The sequence below is a fragment of the Cygnus olor genome, chromosome 11 (genome assembly GCF_009769625.2).
Source record: "Cygnus olor isolate bCygOlo1 chromosome 11, bCygOlo1.pri.v2, whole genome shotgun sequence".
NCBI classification, from domain to species: Eukaryota; Metazoa; Chordata; class Aves; order Anseriformes; family Anatidae; genus Cygnus; species Cygnus olor.
The window spans coordinates 12,307,933-12,321,295 of NC_049179.1; the positions used below are offsets into that span (position 1 = coordinate 12,307,933).

A 13,363-nucleotide genomic window follows, 5' to 3' on the forward strand; every position below is an offset into this window, starting at 1 on the left:
GGAACCCAATATTTAAAAATCTGGGATAATGTTGGTGCTTTTTCGATTACTCTAGAATGGCATCTCTATGTTGGGCATGCTTCTGATTTGTGTTTTAGAAGAACTTAAGAAGACAGTAAAGATGCTCTTGGAGTGCAGCATTCAGAATATGTTTTCACTGCATGTATAAAGAGATGCTCTTAACATAAATTATCTAGTCCAAATTAGATAACTGTAAAGTACTAAAATACAAGGTGGTTGGAGAAAGAGTGTAATTATTACTCATTAAAACGTTCCTTTCAGATAGGCTTGAGCTCATCTGAGAGCTCCAGCTTCAAAATCAAAGGTATCATTGCTTTTCTGCTATTTTAACCTCTCACTTGTGTTGTGATAGCTAACCTAGATGAATAATAGGCTGTATTATACAATTGTGACATTACATTGAGTATGACAGACATTTTAATGACGTTATTTAGGCATAGATATGCCTCTAGCATAAAGTCTCTGTCACATAGAGCTGAACATTTCTACCTGTTTATTAAAATCAATTTCTAGAGGGTTGGCTTCTTGTGGAGAAGATGCCCTGGAGGCAGCCACAGTCCAGTCACAGTAAGTACGGGCAGAGCAGTAACTCTCCACTCCACGTTTAGTGTAGACAGAGAAGAAAATAAAAACCTTGTGGTAAGACAGTGTGGGATTTCTTACAAGGAATGACAACACTTTCATGGCTAGATGGTCGTCCAAAGCCCTTTCCTGCAAAAATGACAGATTTTATGTTAACTTTTTACAATTTCCTTAACAGTCCTTTATTTAAAAACTACATCTAGTATATCTTTAATTTTGATTGCTCCTGCAGAGTTTTTAAGGGAGTACTTCTGTATTTGATTTCAGTAACAGGATTAGGAGATAAAACCCGTGTCCTTTTCCTTTGGGTTACATTGCAAAACTCTGTATCTCTTCCATGAGACAGGATAAAATAAGCTGACTGTCAAGATCTAGCACTTTAAAGTGCTTAATAGGTTATTTCTAACTATTCATTAAAATGATGCTTATCTTACTAAGTATCGTATCTTTTTTTTTTTTTTACAGTCAGCATTGCCTTATTCCATTTTTCTATGAACTCATTATTCATGAAATCATGAGCAAAATTGTGTTGTTCCAAGTCATGTTACAAGCAGCTTCTGTGAAACAACCTTTGCGTAGTGCTGTAAGTTTACTTCATTACAGTAGAGCCTACTGCATTCTGAAGACTTCCTTAAACCGTATCAAAAAATGGCTGTGAATCTCTTGAATCATTTTCTTCTTTTTTTATGTTGCTTCATTAGGGAGCTAGGTTGAATTGCCCAAACCTTTTTTTGGGGGAGGCATTCAGTATTTTAGTTCTGATTTGGAAGAACTTGTGAATTTCCGATGACATCTGTACTGCAGCTATTTTTCTTGAAAGATCTAGGAATTATATGTGCTCGTGAGCAATATACCATTCTTCAGAATTACTGGGGGGTTGATTTTATCACTTAAGATATCTCCTAATTCTGAAAGTATCTGTGGTATTTCAGATCACTTCAAAGCAAAATTTAATGCATTTATGTAGGTGTCCACCAAGTCCCCAAAAGGGCAAACTCCAGTATCTCACATCAGTTATAAATGTTGCTGTGTATTTACCTGTTCTTAAGGAAATCAGTGAACTACTTATACAACTTACAGAAATACACTTGGGAATATTCCTGTCTAGGTGAAGTGTTGGGCCTGTTTTTTCCTGTTGTATTTGCACTGCTTTGCTTTTGGTGAAGCTGATAAACAATGAATTTGGTTGTACCTTATTCTGCTTTTTCATGATTCTTTTGTGTGTATATGTTTGATTGCTTTTGGTTTGTTTGTTTGTTTTTTGGTTTTGGTTTTTTTTGCAGGTCTTTCTATATGTCTTCAGGAAAACTTTCCATTCTCAATACTTTGTAAGATTGTGTCATGGGTTCTGGTACAAAGTACAAGGAGAAACTCTTTAATTTCGTATTCAGTATCAGATATCATAGAAACAGTTCTTGAGTCTGATTCACAACTTTGGTGGTGTGTTGGTGGTTTTTTTTTGTTTTTTTTTTTTTTTTTTTTTTTTGTTTTTTGTTTTTTTTTTTAAGCAACTTTTAATTACTATAGGAATATATATATATATTTATTTAATTAAGCTGCTGATCACAGATCAGCTACTGCTTGCCAGTTTGTCGTTTCGTGTAACTGGTTGTTTTATTCTTCCATCGATAAGGGACCATGTGGCTGTGATCAAATGAAATGAGTCCTTCCTTATTTTAAGGACATCCTTCTACATTCTTCTACTTGGTTACATAAATCAATCTGAAGAGAAAAGGGATACTGGGGATTCTTTCAATGTCATGCAAATATCTTTTGCCCACATTAGTGATTTTATAAGCCTTTATTGGAAGAAAAAAAAAAAAGAATGCTCTTCATTGCAAAATAACTGTAACTCTGTCAAGAAATGAGTAGTTGTTGGGAGAACTAGTCATTGTGGGCTGAGGAAGAAAAATGAGGAGTCACTAAAGAGAGAAAAATTTATCCAATCCTGTCTCTGGGGATACGTCTACGCACATTATATATTGTAAACTGCATTGGGTCACTGTAACCGTGTCTGCATAATTTATACAATATAAGCTTACAATATTTGAACAAAGTATAAAAATGCTTTAGATTAGTATTTCTATTTTTGTCCTGCCTGTACAGTATTTGTTGGTATGAAACTACTCCATTGTGATACACCTTTATCCATGACAGGCTTATAGTAGTATAGTCTGCTCTCCTTTATGCAACATAATGAAAGTATAGACTAAGTGGCTAGCTGGAAAAATCAGTGATACAGCAGACATAAAGTTGGACTATTGCTAGTAGTCCTGATGAAGGTGGAGTCTTCAGGTGAGATTCCCATGCCAACATTCACCTGACGTGGATAAAATCCTGCAGAGTAGTACTGGAGTGGCCACATTGGCCACTGACCCACATGTCAGTCTGTGGCACCTGAACTCTTGGATTTGTAGCTGCAAAGTTAGTAGAGCTATAAACAGAGCAGTCCTTGCATCCATAAATTCAAATGATCACAAGTTGGTGAAACAGCAGCTTCACTTAAAATTATTAAAATAAAAATATTTTTTGAGCTTATTTATAGTAATATGTAGTCCATGCCTTTCTCATAAACTGCCTTGATGGATTGTTACCAGACCAGTGTATTTCAAGTCATGTCTTGCTGTGCACATACACTGTATTATGCAGACCCCAGAAATTCTGCCTTCCTTATGAGTATCTTCCTTTAGCTTTGTCAGCTTATAGTTCAGTCAGTTTGCTGGAAATGACTCAATCCTAAAATCCTTCATCTGTCTTCTGGAGGTTGTGGTCTGTTAGTTTAATCTGTTTCCAAGGAATGCAGAACAGCACAAAAAGGGTTTTCATCACCACCTGTTCAGAGAAAGGGACATACATCAGGCATTGCTGCAGCTACTGACCTCCTGGCCTTGTTTTTTGCTAACATGGGAAATATTTTGAGTTAAGTTAATGACCTCTGCAATGGGTAGAGTGATAAAAGTATTGAGATGAGCAGTGAGTTTGATGCCATTCAGGCTTCTCTGGAGACCGATTGCTGAAACTGCTGCTCTAGAGTTGCATCAAGTATAAGTTATTTTTCTGTGTATTGGTTCTATCCATTTTGTGAGTTTAAGCGTGTCCTGCTGAATGTATTGCTTTATAACTGTGTCGAGTGCTTGCTCTAGGAAAAATTGTCTTAGAAGTGCTTTTGGTATGAAAGATTAGTATGATCCTGTGTTGACACGTGCAATCATGCATCAACCTATAGTCTGAAGTGTCTAACGTTCTCACAGATATTCCATATATTCTTTTAATGCACTTATACTGCTACTTCTTGCAATGCAGAGTTACAAACATTACTTTCTGAGTTCCTTGAAAAGAGAAAATATCCTGTTTAAATTTACAAATTGCATGTTTCTTCCCTAGTTATAGAGTCAAAGACACTACAAGGAGAAAAAGGAGAACATAGTTTTGATGCTCCTGGAACATTTGTAATAGAAAATACAACTGTTGAATTTCAGAAGAGTACAGACAGGGAAATCATAAAGATCCAAGGACCTCTTGGAGCAGATTTCATTATGAAGGTGCGATGTGTGTATGTATGTACGAGTCTACTAACATATTGCAAGTATATGTAACAGAGTAGGCGGCTGTCAATCAGGTTATAGTAATACAACAAAATCTTTTATATAGCAAATAAGAAATCCTAATTAAAGCCCAGAATTAATTTATAGTAAGCATATCCAGACAAATTAAAATGTTATGAGGTTAACACTTTTAGTGTGGTAGAAAGTCCTATGGCATCTTTAATGGAAAAATGTCCAGGACTTTTCTTTTAAATACTACTGAAAGAGTAACAGCATAGTCCTGTGCACTGGATTGGTGTTAATCCAATTGAAGACTGCCACCTACTGAATCTGAACATTGCTTCCAGCAGCACCCTAAAATCTCCTTTAGACATTGCTGATCCAACTACTGCTTCTAATTCTTATACCCAGATCACATATCGATGTCTTGTATCATATATGTGCAAATTTTTTTTAAGTAGAAATGTATCAATAACTGCCAAAGGGAGGTAGTCATACAGTTTTCCACTGGAAATGGCATGTATTTCAGTATTACCATGCCACTTGCCTTTATCTGTTTTGCTGTAGAAATTGGCTTTCAGTAATGTTTATTACTTTGCACTTTTGATATGACATGTGCAGTAATACCTGCCTAAATATGAACTAATATGTTTAGGTCAGTTCTAGACTTCCCCTCCAGCAAATTTTTAATATTTTGCTGATAAAGAGATTAGGCAGAAGAATACAACTGGGAACTTTGCCAAGCAAGGATTAATAATCAAATAGTCATATTAGTACCTTGAAAAATTTGAAAAACAAAGTAATGTACAAGAGTTTGACCACTGGAAACTTAAATTTACTGTTACTCTGGCGTTTCTAGAGGTTTTATGCCTCTTGTCGTATTACTGTCTGCACTGTAGTTACCTATGAATTATGTTTTGAAATGTCATGAACAGTGGAGTACGATATACACGTGTTGTAATGGAAATTTCTCTAGACCAGGTACTCTGGATCCAAAGAAAGTGTGGTTCAGTTCTTTTTCTATCAACCTATCAGTCATCAGTGGAGACAAACTGAGTTCTTCCCCTGCACAGTGACATGTGGAGGAGGTAAGTAATGGCAATTCTTCAAGAGTGTTTACAGGTGAAAACTGAAAGTGGCTGATCTACAACTTTCATCTACATCTTATTTGAAATGTTTGTGTTTCTTTGCACACTGGTAGTTCTTCAGAAAAGTACATGCCAGAGTAGCAGCTAAGTTGGTTCAGTTAGTATGAGAAAAGTTTTTCATCTTCTATTACCAGAAGTCATGCTCTCATAAGGAATGATCACTTGAGTAAGATCTTTGATTAAGATATAAAGATATGACATTCAGAGTGGAAAATATTGATTCCTAAAAGATACTTTAGGAAAGTAAACAAAGAAATACAGGGAGAAAATAAAGATAATTCAAAGATTAAAAGAAGGCATTTCTAGCCGTGGTGGTGGACATGAGGTTGAGTTTTAGAACACTTAGTTTAGAAATTAGTTACAAAGAAAGCAGAATAATTAGAATTTAAGGAACAGCTACTATCGACACCTGTGGCTGTCTGATCCTAGAATGTGGTCATGACTGTAGTTAGAGCAGAAGGTAGTATGTTGTAGCTTCTACTCCTGGCTTAAACACTACAGTTTATACAATGCTTTGATGAAGTGCCGGTCTGCTTTGCTACTGCTTATCCAGCCAAGTCCCCTGTTTGTCATATCTCGTTCTGAAAGAAGCATGGCCTTGTGTTGAGAGGAGTTTTTGACATCACAGATAGCTATTTCAGTTCAGCCAGCATTACCCAGGTCACCTGAAAAACAAACTGAGAGATCCTGTAGCGATACTGGTGTAGTAATTTTCGAGGAGAGTACACACATGGTTTAAATAATTACTTGGGACATGAGTAAAAAGCATCAAAGATGTTTAAGGCACAAGTAAAGAGTCTGGGGATCTTTTGATGGACCATCTATTTTGGCACTTGCACCTCACTTTAATCTGAAACACACAATATATGTGTGTGGTTCCACATGAAACTACTGTATCTTAAAAGATACTTGGTCTCATGAATTGGGATACTTACTAGACGTGTGAATGGCAATACATATTCTCTGATGCTTCCAATGAATTGTACTTATGAATTTTACCTAATCTATGTGACAAGGCAAGAAGTATAAAGCTTCACAATTATTTTTGAGGACTGCATGTAAACACAAAGTTACTGGCTCAAATATGGCCTTATTCAGACCAGTGTTATGGTTTGAAAATTCTAGGCATATATCAATCTCTTTGAAATTAGTCCTTGTTTTCAGTGCCCTACTTTGTGGCCTTTTGGCTGCATGTCTACAATATGAAGCTTGTGTCTTAATCAACAGAGCTTGACACTCTTGATGGCAGTCCTGAGAGAGGCCAGTGAGTGAAAAAGCACAAAACCAAGCTACTGCTTACCCATGAAAGCAGCAGTGTTAGGAATGGCATATTACTGAAGCATGCAGGGAAGTTGTATTACAGCTGCCTGATTAAACCTGTTATCTAATGCCGATTTGGTATCCAAATTGTGTGTTTGGCATCTCTCACTGGCACTACAAGAAAAAGTTCCTCATAACAGAGGCTTGGAATCACTGCACCACCATTCATCGCTTGAATTCTTCTACATTTAGTTCTGTAATCTTCATGTGTGGGAAGGGGGAGTGTGACAGGGACATGTCAGAAAGCACAGTCAAGCTTGAATGAGCAAGAACATTTAAAAATTGTATTAATCTTGTTTGCAAGTGGCATATCTCCTGGGTACTTTCAGTACTTACAAGAACAGGAACATGCTCTGAGCACTGGAACTGCTTAGTTCTTCTTTATGGTTATCACCCTCAAGCATGATGACACTTTGAATCAGCCAAGAGACACAGAAATGAAGCCATTGACATATGATACTATAGCAATTTCAGTAGACACTGGCACTTGCACTGTTAGTTTATTGACTCCATTTGGATTTTCATTCTTGTGGTTTCAAACTTTTTTTTCGTTGCACATAGCAGAACATCCTCCTCCTCTCCTCATTTTAAGTCCAAGTCAGCTCTTCTGAATGAGTCTTTTTTTCTTAGCCAAAAAAGAAACCTAGTGGTTTATAAAACTCAGATCCCTTCTGTTAACCAGTCTTTCCACATAGATTTTTTTTTTTTCACCAAGTAGTTACTTCAAGTTTTCTTTTGTTGGCTCTTCAACTAGGAATGTTCTTGAAACTATTTCTTGGTTTTCTGTGGTTTAACTTAACAAAGATTTGGATCTCCTCTTCAATTCCTCTGTCTTTCTGTTTTAAGTTGGTGGGTTTTTTTGTTTGTTTGTTTTTTAGCATGTATGGCCATGTAATAAAGCTCTTATTAACATATCTGGTAACTCCTCCTTGGGGGAACTGTGGAATGTGTAGTAAAACTGTACGACTTTGTAGGCTCAACCTTGTGACAGGTGAGCTACACCATTACATGTATATCTGTGTCACAAAAATATGTATGCATTTACTTGTATCCTTACAGTATTACTAGAGTAACGTGTCAGTCTCATCTAGTGTTAGGCTAGGTTAACATTACTGTTATACTGAATAACCTTAAATGAAGATATAGTCCTGCATGTTCCTGTGCAGTGTTTCGTTGTCTGAAAGCAAACCAAGGAAAAGTAACACTGGAAATTAACTAAATGGACAGCAAATTGTTTGAGAAGGGAAAACAAACAAAGAAACAACAACAACAAAATCTGCTTTAATTTATCTCCGTTACCAAATTTTATCTTTGCTTCTGCATTAGGTTATCAGCTTAATTCCGCTGAATGTATGGATATTCGTCTGAAGCGTGTTGTTCCCGATCATTATTGTCATTATTATCCAGAAAATAAGAAACCGAAGCCCAAGCTAAAAGAATGCAACATGGATCCCTGTCCTTCTAGGTTTGTATGAGAAATAAATGTAAGTGTGTGCTATAGACAGTTACTAAGGAACAAGCAGTCGTATATATTTTATTTTGGTTCTTTTCACCTTTAAGACTACTCAGTCTTGTTTGATTATTGCATACATTAAAGGCTGATGTCTGTCACCACTATCAATGGGTTTGTGCCACTTAAGTGCTGTACAGCAGGAGACCTTGCTTTGCATAGATATTGCAAATATCAGTTTGTCTTTGTTCAAGGGCTAATTCTACCTTCTTTATTATGCTGACAGTTAAGGCACTAGCATGAAGACTTTGTAAGGTTTTGTGAGAAGGACTGATTGTCTGTTTTTCAGTTTTATTGATGCTGCTATTCAGAATTTTTCATTAAAGACAGGCAGTAGCTCTAGTTCTCAGTCATCATACAAGCTTTGTGGTTTATCTTGGTTTATTCATACGCCTAACAAAAAATCTCATTCTTCATTTGTACCATGGTATTGACAATAGTTTTGGGCTTTTGTTGATTTGTTGTTAGTGGTTTGTTGTTTGTGTATGTGTTTTTTGTGTTGTTTTTGGTGTTATTACTATTACATTAAGAATAGAAAAAAAAAACATTCAAAATAAATATATTTTTGGTACAAATGCCACAGGATATTATTGCCAAATTATAAAGGCTACAGTATATATAAATTGTATTAAATTGCACTACAGTATTTCAAACTAACTTTTGGATTGTCTGGTGAGGTTTCCTGGCTGTGCTAAAGAATCTTAAAATAACATAGCAGTATCAAGTCCCAGAACCTCACATTAATATGCCAGCTGGCCGAACTAGAGTTATATGCAAGAAGAAAAGGAAACACTCTCAATGGATTTCATTTCCTATAGCTAAACTGTCCATTTCCTTTCATTCCTGTTGAACATAATCATTGATAGTGACCTCTAATAGTTATAGATGTGCAGGCTTTCAAGATTTTTTCCTGGAGAGTTGATCACTCTATGGACTGGTAAGACTTCAGTAATGCTTAATGGCTGTGGTTGCCAAATGTTACAAACTTGGAATGGGAAAATTAGAGAAGGAAGTGTAATTAACTTTTTCCTTTCACATTTAGTTTATATAGACAGAAAAAGGGAAGTACTACTAGATATAATAACATATTTCGTAGCATTGGAAGTAAGGCTTTATGCTGTGCAAATCATAGTAAACAGCTCTAGAAGGATGCTAAAGCACCATTCAGACCTATCTAGAATTAATCCTGCAGTGCATTTATTTCACTGCTACTCATGTTCTTCACAGGCCTTCATCACAGATGTGTGAGAATTTTCTTGTTAATAAAGTAGCACAGATAGAGAATTTTATTTTTCAGTGATCCTGCTGAAGGGTTCCTTATTTCTTTTTTTTTTTTTTTTTGGTGGAATGAAATGAAGAAACTGTGTGGTGAATAGTTCTCTATCCCTGCAGAACAGTTAAGATTATACCAGTCATTGCTGGCTACAGGAGTAATATAATAAATGTAAGATACCATCATTTCACGTTGGAAATTGCTTACTTTAAGCATGATCATGTTGAGTATGTACTTAGTTTATAGTCTTGGGTATGAAAAATAATCATGCAATATTTATTTTGTTGACAGTGATGGATTTAAAGAAATCATGCCCTATGATCACTTCCAGCCACTTCCTCGGTATGTATAATCAGAATAGCATGTGTGTCAGTGCTAGCACAGTTTTGACTGCAAATATACTTTTTGAGTACTAAGATTGCGGAAAATCATCTTCTATTTTTGTTGTTGTTGTTGTACAGGAGAGCAAGCGGATAACAGTCTTGTACTTCAGTTTTGAAGCTTATGAGTTATTTCAATATGCTCTGGACGATTAGCTTAACAGTAAAAGCTTAATATGCTCTTCTTGGAAACATCGACTTAAAAGACTTTAGAATAAAGAATTGTTCCCCTAACCCCCTCCTCCTGTTGTACTGTCAAGAAGAGCATCTCTTTTAAAATGCGTGCATGGATTCTTTTACTGAAAGATTTTTAGTTTGAAGATGTAAGCAGTGAACATATTCACTTATACATCTGGTCTCCCTATGTTAAAGGACTCTTCACTTCCTCTTCACTTGAAAGATCTTATTTTTTGTTATTTAGATCTACCTTCTATTTAGTGACCTTGAGGCGGACACAGCATTTTAAAGATACTGAGTTGTCTGAATGTCTATTGCCTAAAATTGTCATCAGAGCACAGTTTGTTGCATTTTATTATTTTTCATCTGCATCAATCATGGGATTGTAAAGCTTCTCTGGAAGGTTTAAATGTTTTGTGAAGGATGTTAGGACTAAAAAAGCATTGAGCTAGACTTACTATTAATGCAAAGAATTGTAGTCAATGGAGTTAGATGTGTATTTATCCCAGTTGAAGCTCTGATCTAGTATACCAGGAAATGAATAATGTATATTTTTCTAAAGGAGTGAAGATATGAAGTAATATGAATGAAATCATAGATTTGCATGGCTCAGTGGAGCTACTGATTACAGCTGATATAAATGGCCATAGTTTATTTCTGTAACAATTTACGCTTGCTGTGGATCTGCTGTCCTGTGATGTATTTTGGCTTTCATACATAAACTGAGATTTTTTCCTTTACAGCTTTATCCTGTAAAATTTCATAATTGTTCTGTCTCTCTCTCCTTCCATTTCTTCTGCCAATTTCAGTTCCTTTGTGCTTCGCATATCCTCTGAAAGTCAGCACAACTTATTTACACAAGTATTTTATCTTCTGAACCACTCAGAGCTTGAAGACCAGTTAGAAGAGAAATTTAATCCCCTTTCTATGCTTTACTGTGCTCAGCACATTTGCATGATACTGTGGTGAGATAGATAATGCCTGTGATAAAACTGTGGACAGGTTCTCTGATTTCAAACATTGAGAACTGCAGACAAAGGCCCGCCTCATTTCAGCACCTCAGTGTGTACTATCAGAAGGTATCATGGTCTTCCTGATAGGGCAGTGCTCAGGAGTAAGAACTGTAAAATAGCAGCAGACAGCCAAGCAGGGTGCAATGTTGATGCCATCAGGATGGAAAGAGAGGAAATGGGGCAGGCTGATTCACTGTGTTCCTTCCATTGGGAGGGCACCTAAAGAAACACACCAGAGGTGTAAAAACACCTTATCTTTTTGGAATTACTGAAAGAAAACAGCAGCTGAAACAGTTTGTATACTTGCATCATGATGTGAATCTGGTTCAGTGTGGACACAAGTCTTGCTTCAGCGTAGCACGGTGTGCCTTCTCTATGCTGTTGCCTGTAAAGTAATTGCAATGCATTAGTCTGCATCAGTTCTGCTGGGCTCTTTCCACATTTTCCTTCTGCTTTCTCTTTTCTTACCTGTTCACATGCTAACTCAAAACTGTTCTTGTGAAGCAGGCAGAAAATCAGTGTTGTAGATATACTTGAGCAAAGCTGTACAGGCTCCCTCACCTTGACCAGCAGTCATACATCACACCTCCTACATAACACAAGGGCCATGTGCAGGGCTGCCTTGCAGTCCTGTGGCATTTACCACTACTTTCCCATTCACATGAGGAAGTTGTGGGAAAGTCATGGTGCGCACCGCAAGATCTTGAAAGAGTTCTCCTGTGGCTAGAGTTGTAAATGCCCCACTGAAATATTTTTACAGATGGAGAATTCTTTTGAAATAAATAGAAAAATTTCCCAGGATGAAAATTTTCTTTTAAAGCTTTTGGAATGCCTCCATTTATTTCAGACTTGTTGGACTGTTGAGGATCCCTTGACAGCTGTGGGTTCTGGAAAGTATCTCCTTGACTGCTTGCCCGAGACCCCCCTTTTCCCCAGTAGCCATGGACCTCACTCCATCTTGAAAATGCTTATGGGAGTATGGGATCTGGAGTGTGTTCGAAACTGATGAGATAAAGAAAAACAACTATAAAACTTTATGCTATAAACACTTGTGAGGCTAATATTACATATAGCACAGTGAGCCTTATATATATAAATCCATGAGCTGCTAATTCATTGACCAGTTAATTGCTCTTTAGTTCCTGACTTTTTCTTTTTCTTTTTTCTTTTTGGGGAAGAAAATGGCTTAACACTGGTCATTCATTTAAATCAAAGAAAGAAAAGTGTAGTTGTTCCTCTTCAAATGTATTTTGCACTAGTGATATGATATTGATATTTAGGCATTTAGCCTTATTCTGAATGCTTTTGAGTATATATTCTATGGTTAATGTTCCATGGCTTGCTGTATGTTTTATACTCATTCTTCTGTTGACCTTAAGCATGATTAATATGTTTTTATAGGCAGTCTAAAGAGTTGCTTAAAACAGGAAGTATCCTTGATTTACCTACCATCATAGAAAATGGGTAATAATTACTTAAATTTGCCTATGATTTATAGGCCTCTGTCTCATCTACTCCAAAATTCTGACTTCCTCTATGATAGTTAGTCTTGAATTGATTTTGGAGGGGTATTGTAGTAGCTGTTGTGTTCATTTTTCATAATGGATATGTTTTTTTCTTATGATCCTTTCTGAGCCCCTGTGATTGTCAGTATGAAATATTTCTAAACAAGACATTGATGTACCATAAAATGTGCTGCAGAACTCAACCATTTCCCATAGTTTTGGTTTTAGTTTGGGTAGCTGATGGAAAGAAAGCAAGAGATAGGAGGTGAAGGGTGAAAAAAAATCCTATGGGGCTGAGTGGACGCTATAGACAAAGGATATAGATGCTTGTAATGTGTAAAAGTGGCAAGAGCTGGAACACTGAGGTTAATTTTTGTTGCAAAGTGGTTGCTTAAATGTACATTTATGCTAAGACCAAGAAATAACTGAAACAAAGCTTGTAACCTAAAAACATCCATGTTCTTAATCCAGAACATGCAGTAATTTCCATCTTTACTGTAGCTAGGTCTAAGACTGTGCATAATTGTCCATTCTGAAGACATTCCCTCACAACCAAGTTGTTTTTCATCCTTCTGTTGGAGGCTACTACCCCACAGCCCTACTCGTTGGCAGGGCTGTACGAGTTTTCCTTAATCTCTGTATCTCCCTGCTTCAGGAGAAATCAGCTAGGTTAGCTGAAGTGGCTGAAATGGATGAATAGCTGCCTTTTACTTGAAACAAGTTGGAAAGTATGAATACAAACTCATTCAATGGCATTTAATGTGGGTGGGAAACTCTTGCAGAACTGCAGTGGTGACCAGCCAAATGGTACCTGTCGCAATTTAATTTGTTCAGGGTCCTTATGGATGAAGACAGTTTGAGCTGAAATAGCTGATTTTGTCCAAAGCAA

General features: G+C 36.5%; 1 protein-coding gene across 7 annotated transcripts in view; it reads left to right on the forward strand.

Moving 5' to 3' along the window:
- The window catches only part of ADAMTSL3 (ADAMTS like 3), a 190,456-nt gene that overhangs the window by 124,247 nt on the left and 52,846 nt on the right, over positions 1-13,363 (forward strand). For all 7 annotated transcript variants that reach the window (XM_040569593.1, XM_040569594.1, XM_040569597.1 and 4 more), the window contains 4 exons: positions 3,988-4,145; positions 5,125-5,236; positions 7,943-8,081; positions 9,691-9,741. In XM_040569593.1, coding sequence (XP_040425527.1) covers positions 3,988-4,145; positions 5,125-5,236; positions 7,943-8,081; positions 9,691-9,741 — 460 coding nt within the window. The remainder of the gene's footprint in view (positions 1-3,987; positions 4,146-5,124; positions 5,237-7,942; positions 8,082-9,690; positions 9,742-13,363) is intronic.